At 44.5% G+C, this 18,514-nt stretch overlaps 2 protein-coding genes across 5 annotated transcripts in view; one reads left to right on the top strand and one right to left on the bottom strand.

Annotated features, from left to right (window-relative positions):
- Positions 1 to 1,958: 1,958 nt before the first annotated feature.
- SOCS4 (suppressor of cytokine signaling 4) lies at positions 1,959 to 10,230 on the bottom strand. 2 transcript variants are annotated; one of them, XM_053946325.1, is made up of 2 exons: positions 10,124 to 10,230; positions 1,959 to 3,799 (listed from the first exon to the last, which is right to left on the bottom strand). In XM_053946325.1, exon 2 carries the CDS (start codon positions 3,696 to 3,698, stop codon positions 2,388 to 2,390), a length of 1,311 nt encoding a protein of 436 aa, XP_053802300.1. In that variant the 5' UTR covers positions 3,699 to 3,799; positions 10,124 to 10,230; the 3' UTR covers positions 1,959 to 2,387. The 2 variants fall into 2 exon arrangements, with proteins under 2 accessions (XP_053802300.1, XP_053802301.1); XM_053946326.1 differs by lacking the exon at positions 10,124 to 10,230 and adding an exon at positions 6,186 to 6,238.
- WDHD1 (WD repeat and HMG-box DNA binding protein 1) overlaps positions 9,947 to 18,514 on the top strand; it is a 28,117-nt gene continuing 19,549 nt past the window's right edge. The window contains exons 1-7 of one of the 3 annotated variants that reach the window (XM_053946322.1): positions 9,947 to 10,005; positions 11,055 to 11,147; positions 12,126 to 12,237; positions 14,196 to 14,347; positions 16,304 to 16,415; positions 16,964 to 17,014; positions 18,110 to 18,205. In XM_053946322.1, the coding sequence (XP_053802297.1) occupies positions 11,071 to 11,147; positions 12,126 to 12,237; positions 14,196 to 14,347; positions 16,304 to 16,415; positions 16,964 to 17,014; positions 18,110 to 18,205 (600 nt within the window). In that variant the 5' untranslated portion in view covers positions 9,947 to 10,005; positions 11,055 to 11,070. Of the gene's footprint in view, positions 10,006 to 10,318; positions 10,378 to 10,931; positions 10,948 to 11,054; positions 11,148 to 12,125; positions 12,238 to 14,195; positions 14,348 to 16,303; positions 16,416 to 16,963; positions 17,015 to 18,109; positions 18,206 to 18,514 lie in introns of those variants that run through there. The other 2 variants (XM_053946323.1, XM_053946324.1) reach the window with 2 other exon arrangements.

The raw sequence follows: 18,514 nt of genomic DNA, 5'->3' as shown, positions 1-18,514 counted from the left end.
ACAGAGTGTTCCCTCAGCAGGTTTGCTGGTGATACAGAACTGGGAGGAGAGGCTGACACACCAACAGGCTGTGCTGACACTCAGCCAGACCTGGAACAGGCTGGAGAGATGGGCAGGGAGGAAGCCAAGGAAGTTCAAGCAGGGTGCCCCTATCCTGAGAAGAATGACCCCATGCACCAGCCCAGGCTGGGGGCTGAGCTGCTGGAAAGCAGCACTGTGGAGAAGTGCTGGGGTGAGCCAGCACTGTGTCCTTGTGGCCAAGGAGGCCAATGGAATCCTGGGCTGCATGAGGGAAAGTGTGGCCAGCACGTCGAGGGAGGTGATCCTGCCCCTCTCCTCAGCCCTAGTGAGGGCTCAGCTGGGACTGCTGTGCCCAGTTCTGGGCTGCTTAGTACAAGAAATGCAAGGAATTGCTGGAGTGGGCCAGTGGAGGGGCTGTGAAGGTGCTGAGGGGACTGGAGCATCTCTCCTGTGAGGAAAGGCTGAGGGAGCTGGGCATCAGCTCTGGAGAAGTGACAGCTGAGAGGGGAACCAATCAATCCATACAAATACCTTAAGGACAGGTGTCAGGAGGATGGGAACAGACTCTTTCCAGTGGTGCCCTGAGACAGGACAAGGAGCAACAGGCACAAACTGAAACACAGGAAGTTCCATCTGAATATGAGGAAAAACCTCTTTACTGTGCAGGTGATGGAGGCCTAGAACAGGCTGTGCAGAGAGGTTGTGGAGTCTCCTACTCTGAAGATGTCCAAAACCCACCTGGATGTGATCCTATGCTTGAGCAAGGGGCTTGGATGAGATCCTCTCCAGAGCTCTCTTCCAACCCCAACCATTCAGTGATAACCTCACCCACAGGTCATTGCTGATTTTTTGATAGGAACCTTCACATGCATGAAATTAAACACATTTGTAATTCGGCAGGCGTGGGGCTCAGTTTCAAAAGCATTTTGAGAGGATACAAAGGCTCCCTGTAGTCCAAGGAGAGGAGACAATGTGGTTGTTGGAGTTACAATTACACCATCTCACATTCTTTTGGCAGAGGAGCTCCGGGCCCAGTTTGGGAGAGGAGATAATGCACGAACAGGGATCAGAACTGCAGGTCTCTGCTGCACGTCCTGTAGCTGCACCCTGAGGCCAGCCTGGAGTTTCCTGCCTGAACCCACATCCACTGAGTCTTGTGGGATTCCACCAACAACTCAGCAGCAGATCTGCCTATCCATGAAATGTAAGTAATGCTTTTAGGAGCATTATCCATGCATGGTTTTCCCGTACATGGAATTTGGCAGGAAGCCATTCGACCGAATGCTTCACATTGCAAGAAAAACCAGCAGATTTGTTTTCTTTTTAAACTATACTTATTAAAAAAAAACAAGCCCCCTACTAACAAAGTAGGAAAGTTATTCAGCATCACCTCAGGCTCAACCATGCAGAATCAGATGGTTAAATATGCAGATTTTAAAGGAAATATCTTCCTTCCCTCCCTCCCACCCTGTGCTTTATCATTGAAGCAGCGGCAGCTCCTACTGCAAAAACTGGGTATTTCATATAATGCAACAGTGAAACAGAGTTCCCAAGTCCAAGCCCCATCTATCATAAGTAACTACATGATTATCTCTTCCAGACACTGATCAAATCCCAGTTTATGAGCAGTTTGCTTTTTACTGCTATTATACAAAATGAAAAGCTCTTCCAGAACCCTGCTGCTCTGACGACGATGAGTCTTCCTCCTCTCCAACCAAAACCTTTTCAGGACCAGTTTATACATGTTTGTTCCTGCACTGAGTGTTGTCCTTAACTTGAATTGTTTTTCCTCTCCCTGGTATTTAGTCCCCTGATATATTTATAGAAAGATCATATCCTCTTTCAAACTTCATTTTGCTTGGAATAGTAATGTTAGAAATAGACTGACGAATTTACTGCAGTGGATAGGGATGGACAGACACACACACACAGAGAGGCTAGAGCACTCATTTTAAAAGAAATGCAGAAAATACAGATGAGTCAATCTTTAGTTAACAGTGCATTATTTCAATCATGTCAGCAACACGTGTCAACTACAATAGAAAAGACAGATCAAGTTCAAAACTGGTTTTCAGGGGGTTTTAGATCTAATGACTATCCATCTATAGAAATACCAGAAAGCCTACCTGGAATTCCATAAAACTCTAGCCTAGGGACAGTTCAAAAGCCCACAATGAACATAATTTCTAAAAAAGAGAGCTGTGAAGACTCAAAAGTACATTTAAACAGAGACTAGTTTGGGTGGTAAATAATATGCAGAAAAAGAAAAAAATAATCAAGTTGCTATTTAAAAAAAAACCTATAAGGAAAAGAGATTGAACATACTATTGTCTGTTTGGAGAAAATTTCTTTCACAAAAATATTTTCTAGCTTTGCTGCTCTGGTACATCAATCCTGAGCACTCTAACTTTTGACTTATAATGATATTCCTTCAGATACAGCTTCACCGAGGGAGGAATGGGAAGTGCATCGATACCATCATAAGTTGTACAGTTGCAAATGACTGTTCTACATATATGCTGGAGAGAGAAGGGAAAGGTCCTGTTCAGGGGAGTGGATAAAAGTGGTTCAAAGAACATACAGGAACTTGGATCTTTGTAGTGTTCTAGGAGTCCCGTGATGTCAGGAGAATGGAAGACACAGGGATCATGGGCATCGAAGCTGAAGTTGTGATTCCACTGCTCTATCCGGGCGTGGAGGGAGCGACTGTAGCGCCTGAAGCTCACGGAAAACAAATAGTCCTCCTGGGCAGAGTCTCTCAACAGAAACGTTCCCTCTGGCTTCCCTTCCAGCAGCGCCTCAGCTGCGTATTTATCCATGACTCCCCAGTAGCAGGGATTGTTATTGATCTGGAGGAGGTCTGGCACTAGGCAGTGGACATAATCAATCTGGGTGTGGTATTTCGGGGGCGTTTCCATCCGTAGCAGCTCGTCATCCGTTTCCCACTTGGGCTTGTTTCGTTTTCGAGAACTTGTGCACAGAGTTATGACTTCATCATCGGAGTCCATGTCGCTCTCATCTCTACTGCTCCTTGCCACCTTACCTGTCACCAGCTCAGGCCTCGGGTCACCCCGGCAGGAACTGCTGTCAGTGAAGTCACAGGACTGGGAGGGAGAGTCCATCCCCCCATTGGCAATCTCCTCGTCTCGCAGCTGATCCTCCCTTTCCTCGTGCTGGGATAAATCAGCAATTATCCATTCTTCTGCCTTTGGACTTATAGGGGCCGTGTGCCTTTTGATCAAGTGCCACCGGAAAGCCAGCTCTGAGCGCGGAGGGAAAGGACACTTATCCAGCATCAGCTCACTGATATGGATCTTCCTTTTGGATGGCAGTCCCGAGGCGTGCCGGCTGCTGCAGTTCTTTATGGGAAAGCACTGACCCACAGCATCCTGCAGCTTCTGTTTGAGAGACCGGCCCAAAAACCTGTGGCCACAGGACCGGTCTAGATCCAGCTCGATGGACGAGCAGCTGTACTTCCTCTCTTGGCTCCTTAAATTAGTCCCTGACCTTCCTGCAGCACTTGCTGGTTCGGCATCAGGACAATGCTCGCTTTTCTTGGACCAGGAGAGCTTCTTCCCACTCCAGACATACCCATCCTTTCTGTCTGCACTCCTGCTCCGGCTGCTTTTGGGCCTCACATCTGCGCTTTTCGCACTGCTGTCCTTGTTTTCTGCCATTGTGACAGCTTTGCTTCACAAGCTGCCAGGAAGCACACGCTGTGTTTCTTGTGGGGTTTTTCTACATAAGGAAGCTTCCTCGAGGCACTTTCTGGAAATATCTAAGGAAAAAGAAAACAGAGCTCAGTTAACTGCTAGGCACGCACAGAGCACAACAGCAGTGCTGGTGGAGACAGGACAACAGTGACAATGAATTGCTGACCATGTAAAAATCGTGTGATTGAGGAGAATTCAGTACCGCACCCCACAAATACCAGCCTGATCTCAGAAAAAGCTCTCTTAACCCTTCCTTGGGAAAAGCATCCTCCAGAATAAAACTATTTTAACATATTTGTTGAGTTTTCATTCTGATTATGCAGCAGAGCAGAACGTTTTAGGCGTTGGCAACCCCATTGTGCCAGGGCCCGTTTCAAAAGGAAACCCTTCCTGGGGCAGGTGATACTGCTTTAGCTGTTTATGGAGCAAATTCTGCTGCATCTCTTCCAAATAACCTTTCAAGAAGGAACAAACCAGAACAGAAACAAGTAGGTCAGAGTACAAAGAACTACTGTACCTAGATGATATGCCTGTTCTCTACTAATCCACAGGATGGGGTGCCAGAGATCTTTTTCTTAACTGACACTTTTGGGTCACTTTCGGGATAAAAAAAAAAAAAAAACAAAAACACCAAACCTAAATTTTATCAGTCACAGATTCTGTCAGTTTCTGAAAGCTGTTTTCCTCTGCCTTTTCAAAGGAAGTGAGCTAGGAAATACTGAGGCCCTAAGGGATTGAAATATCTGGGGCTTTACATACTGAAAAGGATTAAAACAATCCAGCCCCTTACTAAAAGCAATTTTAAAAGGCCGTGAAAGATGGAACTGCTTATTACTCATTAGAGAAGGAAGTTTACATTATTAAAATCAGTGTTGCTTTGAGACCTACGGTTGCTGATTTCATTTTCTTTTGTTTCCAAAGTTATATTGAATTCTCAAATAGATAAGAGGTTTCCTTTTGACTGCTGCACTTTGAAAAAAAAAGATGAAAAAAATCCTCTTTTGATTACTCAGTTGAAAGTGGAGCAGGATTTTTTCAAGATACACAGATAGCAATATGGTATGGATGCTATACCCCCGAGGCATGGCAGGATGCAGAAACATTTCCCATCACTTATCACAATCAGGATATTCTATGATTCTGTGATGCTTCCACACCAAAACCATGCACAGCTCCTCTGTTGCACTGGGGCTTTTTTTTCAGCTGTGGGTTTTTCTGTGTTGTTTTGGGGTTTTGGACTTTTTTTTACAACTAATTGACATGGTAAATAATAAGCAGAAAAAGAAAAGGGCATCCACTTCCTCTCTCCATTCAATCCATTCTCATCATCAGGATTAGCCAGCATGACACAACCTCTCTGCAGTCCCCCGGGGCTGCGCTGCGCAGGCTGAGTTCGAGCCTCTGCTTTCAGTAAAAGAACAAGACAGCCTTGCCAAAAGGCTCACATGCAATCTGTGGGCCAAATGCATCCCAGATGGAACTTTCACCCAGGAATTTTTCACATTGCATTCCTTATTTAAAACCCACAGACCTGAGAGCTGTGGGGGAAAGGAAAAGGCAGGGGAAGGGAGGAGATGCAGAAATGTAGAATGAAGGTAAGATAGGTTCAATATTGGAAATATGCTGGGAAGAAAAATGGCATCAGAGCAATGCAGATGAATATCACCTCACTGGTACCAAGAGGAATCACAGGAAAGGGTCCATATTTCAGTAATTACAAATCAAAGATTAAACTAAAGATTTATTTTTCTTCTCTCAGGGTTTTGCAAATTGCTTTTCAGTGAAAGTATGGCAAGACACAATAAAGACAGGAGAAAGGAAACATGTGCATATGAGACTCAAAACATCTTTATGTAGACCAGGATTCATTGATTGCTTTTGGAACCTTGATATTTTTCATCCAGCAATACCTAGAGCAAAGCACTGAATTTTCTCCACAATTCAAAAAAAAAAAAAAAAAGAGGGAAAAAAGCCATCTCATTTACCCTGGTGATAGTCTGAAGTCACTAAAGACAAAAAATTTTTAGATTCATCCTGTAGTAAAATACATTAATTGTCTATATATGGGATTTTTAATTGGACAGAGAGATATCACTGAGGTTGCAAAGTCAAGTACTTAAAAATTAGGATATGACAGTTTGTAATTGCTTTTGAAACCTTCAATTATCTCATTCTGCTCATCCAGCCCATATAAGGAATAAGAACATGCAGATTTTGGGCTTTTAATTAAAAACTGGAAAACATACAAAGCCCAGAAGTGCCTCTTATCTCCTAACTTCAGCCTTCCAACTGAAAGAAGCTTGGGTTTTATGGAATTTCTGGGCTGCTGTTGTATTGAGCTGTAAAGCCACCTTCTCCTTTGTACCTCTCTCCTGTCGTGACTCATTAGTGGTACCTGAACCCTGAAAGAGAAGCTGGGGAAGCAGCACGTGATGCTGCAAAGCCACGCACCATTAGCCAGAGCTGCTTCCCTGGGGTTTGAAGGGCTGCTGGAGCCCAGGCGCCGCTTCTGCCACGTCAGAGCAGGAATTGCTAATCAGACAGAACACTAGAGCTGTGAAAAGAGCAGGGAACAAATGAATAAAAAAGGGATGTCATCCTACTAAAGCTAGGTTTGAACCTGACCGCGTGTTAGAATGGTCTGTGTGCTGTGGGAGAGCTGCCTCCCAAATCCCACTGTTTGGCATTACAGCCAGGGATCACACCTTCACACCCTTCTGGATCAGTGATTCACAGCCCCACCAATAAAATGGGGAGCAAAAATAATTAAAGTGTCAGGAAGAAAGAGGCATAAAGGGCAGGGAAGGCTTTCAGTGCTCTATTACCACTTGGGGCCATCCATCTAAAGCAGCTCTTCCTTTCACTGCAGCATGCAAGGGGAATGCCACATACTTCCATTAACGGCTGGAGAGCTGCTGGAAGAGCAGGACAGGAGGGCAAGGATAAAAGAGAGGGAACACAGAGTGTACTTTTCCCTAGAGGGGAAGGTTAAATGGAGGAGTCCAGCACTGTGCAGCTCACACACATCAGGTCTGAGCTCTTTTTGGGGAGAAATAATGAGTGTTCTGCCTGCAAAAGCCTCGTCCTGCACGGGGACACCTCAGGCATCTCCGATGACGGCAGATTTGACAAAAGCCTTATGCTGGAAACCCTTTCCCCTAAGGAAACAGCAAAGATAAAGACACATGGGGGGATGAGCAGAGTTCACTTCGGGCCATGGGACCCGGCTGGTAGTCCAAGGTTACCCAACACTGTCCCTGAGGACAGGCAGAGAGCTGGGTGGCTTATGCTGTTGGTTTTGTGCTCCCTCCTTCAGAGGTTCCTCTCTCTTGTCTGCAGACAAAGTGCTTTTTCTTTCACGAGCTGATGCCCCTACCCTGAGACTTCAAGCCCAGACTAAAAACAATATCCAGCTGCTGTTTGGAGGGATAACAATACCCCTCCTAGCCAGGGATAAGCTGCAACTCACAGCTGTGATAAGACAGCGACAGCCTCACCATATGTCTAATCAATAACTCCAATACCATACATGTAGACAGCCTTTTTTTTTTTTTTTTCATTTATTCAATAAATACTTGAACAGTGAACTGCTTTAACCAGATACTTCTGTCCTGAGCTGCTGGATCCTTGCCTCTTGCCCAACAGTCCTCTTCATCGAGCTGCTTCCCTTTCTGTATTAAGAAGGAGCAGATGGTGGGGGGTCTCCAGCCCGACCTCCCACTTGGAGTGGGATTGCTGCCAGGCATGGGCTCAAGGGGAGCCATGGCATGGCCTGGCCATGTCCTGAAAAGCTCCCAGGATGAAGGTGCCACCACCTCTCTGGTGCTCCCACGCTGCACAACCCTCCTGGTGCAGGAAGTACTTGGAAAAGTTTTCTGTCCAAGCACACGAAGCGTTGCTGTATTGTTCCTCTAATTAAACAACAAAAGAAGGCTCACAAAGAACAATGAATCAATTTTGGAATTGTTATGGAAGTTGATTTTGTAGAGCTGATAAAATCTTGAGAGAGAAGAGCAAGCTGCAATAAACTGGAGTACTTTTTCTTTCATAACTTACATAGAAGTTATTTTAAAACAAAATCTCACTGGTCACAAGCTGCTTTCATTAATTTCGCCCAATTAGATTTTGGCCACAAGACCACATTTTAAAACCTGACCTTCCCACCTTACTAAGGATAACAATAAATCTCAGTTCCTTTGCCTTAAATTATTTTTCTTCAGTTCTGGCTTTACTTTGATTTATGATACCATCTAAAAATACCTAAGCTCGACTCCAGAGGCCTTCACAGCAAATTAAAGCAATTATCACACATACACACAAAAGAAAAAGACTTTCTAAAGGTACCATTGGCAACCTAAATATTTCTTCCTTGGAAATACCCTTGATTTATCCCCAGAACTGCAGGAGGAGGGGGGTCATGCCCAGCTAACCCCAACACAGGGGATATTTTATTCACTCCCGGGAGGTGGAACTGAGCTGGCAGCAGGTGCCGGAGGTGAGGGCTGCTCGTATCTCCTGCCTTAATGAAGCTCTGCTCATGTGTGGCAGGAGAGACGCAGGCAGCGCTTGGCAAACCGCAGCAGCCTCTCCAGCACTAAATCAGTGAAAGCTTTATGGTCCATGACCAACACTCCGTGCTCCACCCAGAAACCGAGGGGAGCAGCGATTCCCGGCTCCCGCCCCGCTCTGCTCACACCTAATAATCAAGCCAGCAGCAGCCCGAGTTCCCAACACGATTTAAAGCCGAACTTTGCATTTGGTGCCCTGTCACTTCGGACGCGACAAAGCCACAGCGCCTGCAGTCCCTTGGACAAGTGACCACCCCTGGAAAACCTCCCCGACAAACCTCCCCCCAGTTTTCCCGTGCTGTTCAAGGAGTTATCCCAGCAGGCAGCACCTCCAGACAAGGAAATTAGGTTGTTACATAGAAGCGAATGTAAAATGGCTTTTATACTGCAAAACGCTTTAGGTGCAGTTTCTATCAGAGATTCCGAAAATTAAAGTGATTAAGAAAAATAAACACATTTGACAGGCATTTGTCTCCATCCCAGGCAGCGGCTTGCAGCAGGAATAGCTTGGTCTTCCCACTCATCTGATAAGCAGTTCAGCTCCGAATCATTTCTCTAGAACACATTATCCTCGCCAGAAATCACGATTTACTGAAATATGTAGGATACACCCATGGAAAACATGTCTCTACACAGCTTCCACGAGGTTTAATAACGAAATCTGGCCATATTTCCATAATTTTTTTTTTACAGAAGTGTGCCTGCTTTGTAATCCTGTCACTTATTCATTCATGAAACTACCAGCAATGTGTTAGAGAGAAACACATTTCCAATATAAATAAATCACTCTGCTCACCCCAACAACCAATAACCCCGCTGCAGAGCAAAACTGAAGATAAAAGGGCTTTGCCTGGAAGCAATTTTTTCTTAGAAACAGGAATAAACTGGGCCAGATCATTAAGGCTACATAAAGGGAAAACAGATAATGCCGTTTTTCCCCTCTTTATTTCAGGTATGCTCAATTCTAGCATTTTTTTAATCCTTCAAGAAATAAGCCAGGATACTTTCTTCCTATTTTTCAGCCAAAAAAAAAAAAAAAAAAAAAAAAGCTTAAGGATTTTTTGCAGTGCAATCCCTACCTGCCTGACTACCACTGCTGTCAACTCCACCTCGCATCAGCATGGCTGGAATTCCAGAGTAATTCCATAATGACCATAAGGATGTCCCAAGGGACAGGTCCTGCGGCTGGGTGGGCGCAGCCCCCTCGCTGTTATGGGGGTGCTGCCCAAAGGGGGGTGAAGGGCACAGCCCCTCATTTGGGCTTTCCCTGCCGCTCCTGTGCCTCTGGAGGAGCTGCCATTAAATCCATAAGCAGAAGGATAAACTGGGAATATACGTGCCCTATTTGCGTTAGGGCACATACGTCGGGCACGGGGTTTTTCAGTGGAGAAGTAAACGGACCGAACTCCCCGGTGACAGAGCGAAGACCCTGGACCGAATCCCGCCCGGTGACAGGAGACCCCGGACTGAACGCCCTCGGTGCCAGGAGACCCTGAGCCCCCCGGGCACTGACAGCGGCTCAGACCGCCGGCCAAGCCCCCCGGGGACAGCAGACCCTGGACCGAGTCTCCCCCGGTGACAAGGCTCAGCCCCCGGGTCGAGTTACCCCGGTGACAGCAGAGCCTCCGAGCACCGCGGAGACAGAGGGCGGACCGCAGGCCAACCCCGCCACCGGTGACAGGAGACCCGGTCCGAGCCCCCCGGTGAGTGACAGGGGCCCCGAGCCCCGCGATGACAAGAGACCCCGATTTCCCCAGCACCGCTGCTCAGCCCCGCCTGCCGCCCCTCAGCCCCGTCCCCGCCGGCCCGACCCCAACTCACGGTGGTGCGGCGGGCGCTGCCCGCGGGGCCGGCGCTCTCCGCCGCCTCTGTCCCCAGCCGGGTGCCGGCGGCTCGGCGGGCTCGGCGCTGGCAGCCGCGGCCCCTCACCCGGCCGCCGCCGCCATCCCCGCTGCCGGGGCCGCCCCGCGCCCGCCCCGGCCCCGCCCCGGCGCTGACGGCTCGGGCCCAGCCCCGCCGAGGGCGGAGCGGCGGCGGCGGGCGCGGGAAGGCTCGAACGGGCGGCGGGGCCGGCGGTGAGCGGTGGGAGGGGTGGTGGTGGTGGTGCGGCCCCACCGAGGCCCCGCGGGCGGTGCGGGGCCTTTCCGGAGCGGGGCAGCCGCGGGGAATGGGGGTCGCTGCCGGGGTCCGGCGGGCGGCTTGTGTGGCCTGCCCTGCCCTGGGACGGCCGAGGGAGAGGCCCCGGCATGCCAGGCCCCTCCGGGCCTCGGTAACCCGGGCCCGCAGCCCCGCGGTGTCCCAATCCTCACGCCCCCTCTCCCCGTGTGCCCATCTCCCATCCCTGAAATGTCCCCGTCTCCTACCCCGTGACCTCATCAGCGTGTCCCTCATCCCCGCAATATGCAGTGCCCCCATCTCCTATCCTCATGCCTTTTTTCCCGATGCCCCCATCCCTGACCGCTGGTCCCCATCACTGCGATGTCACCATCCCTAGAGTGTCCCCATCTCCCATCCCCGTGCCCCCATCCCTGTGAAATCACCATCCCTGCAGTGTCCCCTGCTCCCCCTCCCCATTCCTGTGTCCTCATCTCCCATCCTGTGTCACCACCCCCTTGGTGTCCCCATCCCTACAGGTGGTTGAATGGGTGGGTGTCCCAGCGGCTCTCACCTTGTCCCCCCCATCCGATGCTCTTCCCGAAGTGTTTCCTTTTAATTGATGTTATTTCTCCTCTTTTTTCCTCTCCATGAGCAGACAGGTGGGAGCAAAGATGCCATCAAAGCAGAAGCCAATGCGGTACGGCCACACCGAGGGACACACCGATGTCTGCTTCGATGCCACCGGCAGGTAACAGCCCCAAGAGCGGGATGAGCTTTTTCCTGTCTGATGCTTTCCCAGGAGCTGGGTATTAGGAAAAATTTCCTCTCTAAAAGAGTGGTTAGCCATTGGCACAGCTGTCCAGGGCAGTGATGGAGTCCCCATCCCTGGAGGATTTAAAAGCTGTGTGGATGTGGCACTTGGGGACACAGATTGGTGATGACCTCGGCAGTGCTGGGGGAATGGTTGGACTGGATGATCTTAGAGGGCTTTTTCAATCTGAATGAGTCTGTAAATTTCTATATCAGCCACTGCTGTGTGAGATACTGGGATGGATTTATGGCCTGGCATAGTCCAAGAAATCCTTTGGGTTTTGCCTGTGCTGAGAACTGGCTGTGTGACATATTTAGGTGCTCTGAGTTTAGAAGCGATTGATTTAAATCTTAGTGTAAGCATATATATATATCCTTAAATGCAAGCATATATATATATATATATCCTCATGTGTGTGTATATATAGTAAGTATTATATATATATAAACTCTATATGCACATTTTATGAGAGTGACTTCATGGATTTTAGCAGAAATCAGTGTAGTGTGGGAGTAAATACGGTTATGTATGCACTAAGAAATTAAAAATATAGTTGAAAGAATGCAATATTGGGATTGCTATATTTTCATCTCTTCCTTGTACTAGTTCTTGAATGTATAAATACAAACTATATATTTAGTATTACCTTTTTATAGACTAAAAGGTAAACTGAAAAAAAAAACCCAAGCCCTCTCAAAACAAACTCAGAGGATGCACCTTATATATTGGTTATGGTTAAAGTCCATATTATTTTATTCCTTTCTTAAGTTCATTTTCATTGCAAAAGCAGTTCATAAGAGATGGTCTGGTAACAATCCCTTGAAACCAACAAGAAGCCTCGTTTGGCATTCCAACCAAATGCTTAAAAAAGGATGCAGGTTCCTGGATGTTAACAAATCCTGTGTCTTTCCACAGCTGCATTGTGACTTGTGGCAGTGATGGAGATGTTAGGATTTGGGAAGACCTGGATGATGATGATCCAAAGTCCATTAATGTGGGAGAAAAGGCCTACTCATGTGCTCTAAAGGTAGGGTTGTTAACACAGCTCCTCACAGTTGTGGATCTTCCTCCAGACTGTGGATCTGCCAGCTGAGGGATGCTGCCTCTGTGGGTAACAATAAACAGGAATTACCTCTGACAATTCATTCTACCCCAAACACAGTTGTAGAGGAATTATAACTTAAACTAAACTTTTATAATGGTTTTTTTTCCCCCTCCTCTTCCTTCACGTTCAGTTATATTAATTTCTGACTTTGATCTCCTTTCTGAGGAAACAAACCCAGCAGATTAAGCTAATTATGCAGTGAACCTTTTAGGCTGTTTCAGTGTTTTCTCACCATGTGAGTTGCAAGAATTTTCCCAGCATAGGATGTGATCATCAAGTATTAGGAAGAAAGCCAAGAGGTTATTTTATGTGGGCCTGTGTTAAAGTCCAAGGAGTTATAATCTGTATTAATCAAAACTTGCTTTCACAAAGTGAGTAATGGTTTGGTAGCACTTTTTTTTTTAATAATTATTTGATGTTTCACTCTCAAAATTGTTGTTTGGCCTAAAGATGCCTCTGACCCAGTGTCCCTGAAGTGAGAAGAGGATTTATATAATAGAAAATAATTATTTTTACTATGCATGTTCATGTATTTAGCTCGAGAGTTGTCACATTATTTCCTTCATGTCCAATTTTTTTTATATTACATCAGTCATAGTGGGTCTAAAATATTGTCTTTGTGGCAATTTTAGAAGATTTCCAGAAGCCTACATCAGTTCTACAAATACTGTGTATTTAACCTGGCAATGATAAAGAGAATTTTTAAAACTGTTTTTCAGCTACTTGTGATTTTGTAGAGGACTATGAAAGAGGAAACAAATGAGTATTAACATATTTGTATTGCAGTATAAGAATTATCATTTGAAATCTTATTCAGAATGACTACCTTAATTGAATCCTCTTTCTTGTGTCCTTTTTAACATACCTCATATACCTATTCCTCAATACCTGTAAAATCTATTTTCATCATTGATTTTTAGGGTATTTTGCTGTAGATTTCCATCACATTAATTATTGTTTCACAAACCAAGTGAGGTGACTTGAATGGGTTCTCTTAACAAGTCAGTAGCAGAGCCAGAAATTGCTAAAGCTGTTAAAGACTAGATGAGGAAAAATCCTGGGAAAAATTGAAAAAGGTTCTCCTAGTTTTGATGGATGTTTTATTTTTAAACAGTGGGAGACTTAATTGTTAGGAAATACTTTTTCAAAAATTAATCTTCATTAATGAAATGTCATGAGGGACTGTTCTGAGATGTTGATGTAATCTAGGTAATAAATCTAATCTCTTATTTTTTTAGGTTATTCACTATTGACTGCTGCTTCCTTCACCTTCAGTATTTTTAATTCACCTTCAGGATTTTTACACCTTAACAAAAACCCCAACCACAATACTGCCTCCCCCCTCCAAAAAATACACACAATAAGAAAGAAAAGAAGCCATTTCTTTGTATTTATTTTAAAGTTTTACTGCTGTGTACAACTGAGGAATAGTATTGTCACTCAAAAAGATATTATTTTCCAAGAATGGGATAATTATTTATTTTGTTTTGCACTTTTTAAAATCTGGATTAATTTTTAGTAAACATCTGCCTTCTGTTTTACAAAGAACTGAGCTATAGTTCATTAACTTCTCATCTTTCCCTGGTGGCATTTAAGTGAGAATTCCAGTCCAAGGGTGCCCTCTCCTGATGCTGCAGCAGATGAATCTAAATAGCATGCAAGTTAGTTCGGTTAAAGTGACAAATTATTAAAGTTACTTGTCTGTATTTTTGGGCAGGAAAAAAATAAGTTAAAGAGTATTTCTCATACTAGTCTTACAGTCAGACCTTTTTGGAATAAAGTTAATCTGCCAAAATATTTGGGACATCAGAGCGGGATTTTTGTCTCTGTGGCATAAATGTGTTTTAACTGCCAGATTTTGTGGCTGATTTTGTTGTCAGAATGGAAAGCTGATCACAGCAGTCTCCAACAACACTGTCCAGATCCACACATTTCCCGAGGGAGCTCCAGATGGGATCCTCACTCGTTTCACCATGCCCGTCAACCACGTCACCTTTAGTCCTGATGGCACCAAAGTTGCTGCTGGATCCAGGTAATGTGTGAGGAAAAGCACTGCTGCCCTTCAGAATCTGGAAACTTCCTCACAGGCTGATTGTTATCAATGAGGTCACAAACCTCTGAGGGCTGGAAAATGCCTTCAAGGGGGTGGAGGGGAAGAAAGGAATGAAGAGGAGTTTAGGAAACAATGCTCTGGGAGATACTTGATCCACCAAGTAGTTTTATGTAGAAGGCTGGTGTTGTGAAATAGTTTCTTTTCTTTAGGAGGCTTGAGTGTTTTCAGCTCTCAGTCTGAAGCACAAGTGTTCACCCTTAAGGATGTCTCCTCTCATTGAGGAGACATTGAATTTTGTCACCGGGAGCTGAGGATGATGTCCCAGCTGCTCAGGATCATGGAGCTGCAGATGAATGTGCACATCTAAAAGTTAGATTGGTTCTGATTTGTGTGAGAGCTTTGAGTCATTCTCTGGCATAAGCATCACTGATCTGCCAAATGATAACAGATGACACTTTCAAGATTTGCCTGAGGGGAATTTAATATGTAGTTTAGTTCTTTTCTTAGGGCAGCACGTGTGCTTTTTCAGAACATACTCTAGTCCTTTAACAGAGGAGGTAAAATAGCCAACAGGCAATGAGTTTTTTGTGGGTTTTTTTTGTGAATTTAAGGCTCAGGTGATTCTTAATTGCATTTGGTGAACTCTTTGGGCAGTCATAGCTAATTCAAGCTGTCTGCTTGCCTCTCTTCTGGAATTTTGCTCCACAGGGGAGATTGTAGAGATCTGCTTCCTGACTCTTCTAAATGTGAATTGAACCAGAAAAGCATTTTGGATGAACATGCTGGACTGTAAACTCTGGCAGCAGCTCCACCAAAACTGGGAGGCTGGGCAGTAACCACTGTAATCTCCAAATCTGACAGGGATCATGGCACTGGGCCCTCTGCCAGTGCTTGTTTCTGAGAGAACAGCTCTGCCCCAGGATCCAGCTTTGATTAGAGAGATTAGGCAGGCAGCAAACCCTTTGCTGTTTCTAAAACTTCCTAGAACTCCTGCAGCCTGACTGGGGCTCCCACATTTTTAGGAGAAAGAGCTCACAAGACTCTCAGGCCACCCTTCAGTGAAGTCTTTGTGTCATACTAAAGGAGAATGGTGAAAGCCATGAAGTGAAGGAGTGCAGCTGAGAAGAATTGCTTTTGTTTGTCCCAGATTTCTCCATGTTTACATGAAATCTTCAAACTTCAGTTGTATAAAAATTAGCATCCAACTGGCTGCCAAAGTTACCATAAGCTACGTGAAAAAGGTCAAAAGTAATGGTTAACCCTATAGAATGAGATCCTGAAATGAAATTTCTGAGGGTATTGCTATGAGGTTTGAGAGGGAGTGGTACTGGAAGTTTATCACAGGAACTCTTTGTCTTTGGATTTATGATTGATATTTTGAGTTAAACTGCAGCAATGGCTGAAATTTTGGAAGAAGGAATGAAATTGTTAAAATTCTCTTATTGTATGTGATGCACTAAATAGTCTTTAAAACCCTGTTAAAAAGTCACACAAACTACTTTTATTTTTTTTAAATACCATCTTTTTTTTTAAAAGCTGCTTGGCCAAATAATTATATTAATGAATATTGGTCCCACTCAGTAGATAATTCTTGTTAAATCATCAGCTCTCTGGTATCTGAGCAGAGATTTTTATTGGATCATGTAAAATATTATATTGAAGAGATATATGGTCTATGCGTGCATAATATCTTCTTCAAAAAACAACCATATTTTATGAATTTTGACATGAACAAAAATAATTTTCTGACAAAAACAGTCTGGCCTGACTCCTATTGTAACAAGCCTCAAGATTCTCATTTTCCATTACATCATATAGTGTTGAGAGCTGTAACTTCCCCAGAAGATATTTAATGCCCAATTTTTATTGCCATAAAAACACAGTTTGTCATTGTTAATAGCAATGTTAACAATTTTATGTCATTGTGATCTGCAGTGACTTTATGATCAAAGTTGTGGAGGTGACTGATAGCAGCAAGCAGAAAACATTCCGAGGACATGATGCTCCTGTTTTAAGCCTGTCTTTTGACCCCAAGGATGTTTACCTGGTAAAAAAAAAGAGAAACTTTTCTTATTTTCTTTCTGCTTTGAATCTCATTTTCCTTTGGGGAAATTTTTTTTTTTTTTTTTTTTTTTTTTACCAAAAAAACCAACCAGTGACTGGGCAGATGAGACAATTTCATTTCATCTGACCTTGCTGGTGATGGAGTCTGTCACAACTTGTTGCATCCCAGGAGACCTCAGTCTTTGCTTTACTAATCAGTTACTGTCTGTGCTCTTCTGGAATCTAATTTAGAGGAGGAAAGGTGCCTGACTAAAGATATTTAATACTAATTTTGAGCCTCTTTTGCAAATAAATAGCTCACTTGAAGTATGAGGGTTTGTAATTACAGCAGCTTGGAGCTGAGTACAATTATCAAGATGACAGCATTGGAAAGTTATAAATCTTAAAGTGGTTTAAACAGGGAGGCTTTCTTCTTAAAACTGTCTGTGTATCCTGTGTCTGTGGCATTGGTTATGGGGATTTTTCAATTTTGTAGCATTTATTTCTCCATGTCTTTAATTATTAATTTGTTTACTCCATTCTCTCACCGAGGCCTCGGCGAGCTGTGACGGTTCTGTCAGAGTCTGGAGCATTGCAGATCAGGTAAAGGCTGCCCTTCCCATGTGAAATCTTTCCTAAGCAATCCAGGATTTCACAGACAGCAAGAAGAGCTGGACTGAAATAACCCTCCTGGAGTAGGATTTTCCTTTTGGGGATGAAATCTAGCTACACTTCACAGAATACTTCTGTCTGCTTCTGGGAGAAATTCCAAAACCTGATTATGAAGTGTTGCCTGGGTAGCTGTGTTTTGTTCTTCCTGTCTGTGAAATCCTTGATTCCTTCCGTTCATCTCTCTTAATTGGCCAGCACTGTAAGTGCCAAGGACAAAATGAGGATAGCAACTGACATCAGGTTCCTCTTTTCAGAATTTCAGGACTGAGGAATTTTGATTAAAATAAGCAATTTGTTAACTGTAGTAAACACATTTAGCCTCTGCTCTTAGAACTCTAAGGAACCTGAGAATTTCAGGTGAAGGCTTTAAAAGTTCTGCATATGGATATGGCATTAGTTTTGCTGAATGCCACTGACTGGAATAAGAATCCCTGTGGAATTATTCCTGTAAGTACAGTTGAAAATACACCCCCCCACACTTGTGGCTTGCTACTTTTTTAAGACACAAGCATAGTTGTGTGAAATCTCATGTTCCAGACTGACAGTGGCTGCCTTCTGGGGAAATTATATTGAGAATGTTCCAGGGCTGGGGGCAGTTTGATGCATGAATCTGTGCTGTGATTTGAGATCACAGCCATTCATTCTTCATACAGCTGGGACCATATTCAGGCTGTGGTGTGTCACCTTGCTGCAGCTGATCTGGGTTTGACAAATGCTTTTTGGCTACATTTCTCTATCATCTAAGAATAGATGGGCTCATTTGTTCTGTACTTGGTTAAAAATACATGTTCTGTGATCTTATTTCTGTTACAAGTAGTTTTATTGTCATTAAAATAGTTTCAGGGCTACATTGACAAATTATTTTTAAGACAGTATGTACTACTGTATTTTCATGAAAGAGATTATTTCAGCTGAGATATATTTCTTCTTTTTGGTTTTTTTCCTCACCCATTTTCTTTAAGAATTTGTCCTAAACAGCAGATTTTTGCTGGGCTAAAAATCTTATTTTTTAAAATTTGTTTTCAGACATGCACGACAAGCTGGCTGCTGCTGCAGAAATGTAATGATGTGATAAATGCTAAATCAATCTGCAGGCTTGCCTGGCAACCTGGCACTGGCAAGGTAAGTGACATTCTTTCATCACATCTTAATCCTTCTTTTGCCTCTGAGTTCAATGGTAGAATTCAATCTGGGCAAGCCCAAATTGCACCTACTGAGAGTAAGGAAAATATTTGGGGTGAAGTTACCTTTGAGGAAACATAAAAAGCTGGAAATGGCTCCTTGTTTAAGCTCCAGACTGAGTTTGGCAGGAGCCCAGCTCTCAGCCCTAACCAGCATTGAACAAGGTGTGCTGAATAGGAAGGAACATCGTGCACGAGGGAAGTAATCGAATTGTTCACAACAGAGCATCAAAGGAGTCCTGTCCTCCTC

The sequence above is a fragment of the Vidua chalybeata genome, chromosome 6 (assembly GCF_026979565.1).
Source record: "Vidua chalybeata isolate OUT-0048 chromosome 6, bVidCha1 merged haplotype, whole genome shotgun sequence".
NCBI classification, from domain to species: domain Eukaryota; kingdom Metazoa; phylum Chordata; class Aves; order Passeriformes; family Viduidae; genus Vidua; species Vidua chalybeata.
The sequence above is the reverse complement of the archived record's forward strand: the minus strand, read 5'-3'. Positions and strand labels throughout refer to the sequence as shown.

Excerpts from the sequence above, each read along its gene's own strand:
- SOCS4 (XM_053946325.1), bottom strand. The coding sequence starts at position 3,698 with ATGGCAGAAAACAAGGACAGCAGTGCGAAAAGCGCAGATGTGAGGCCC.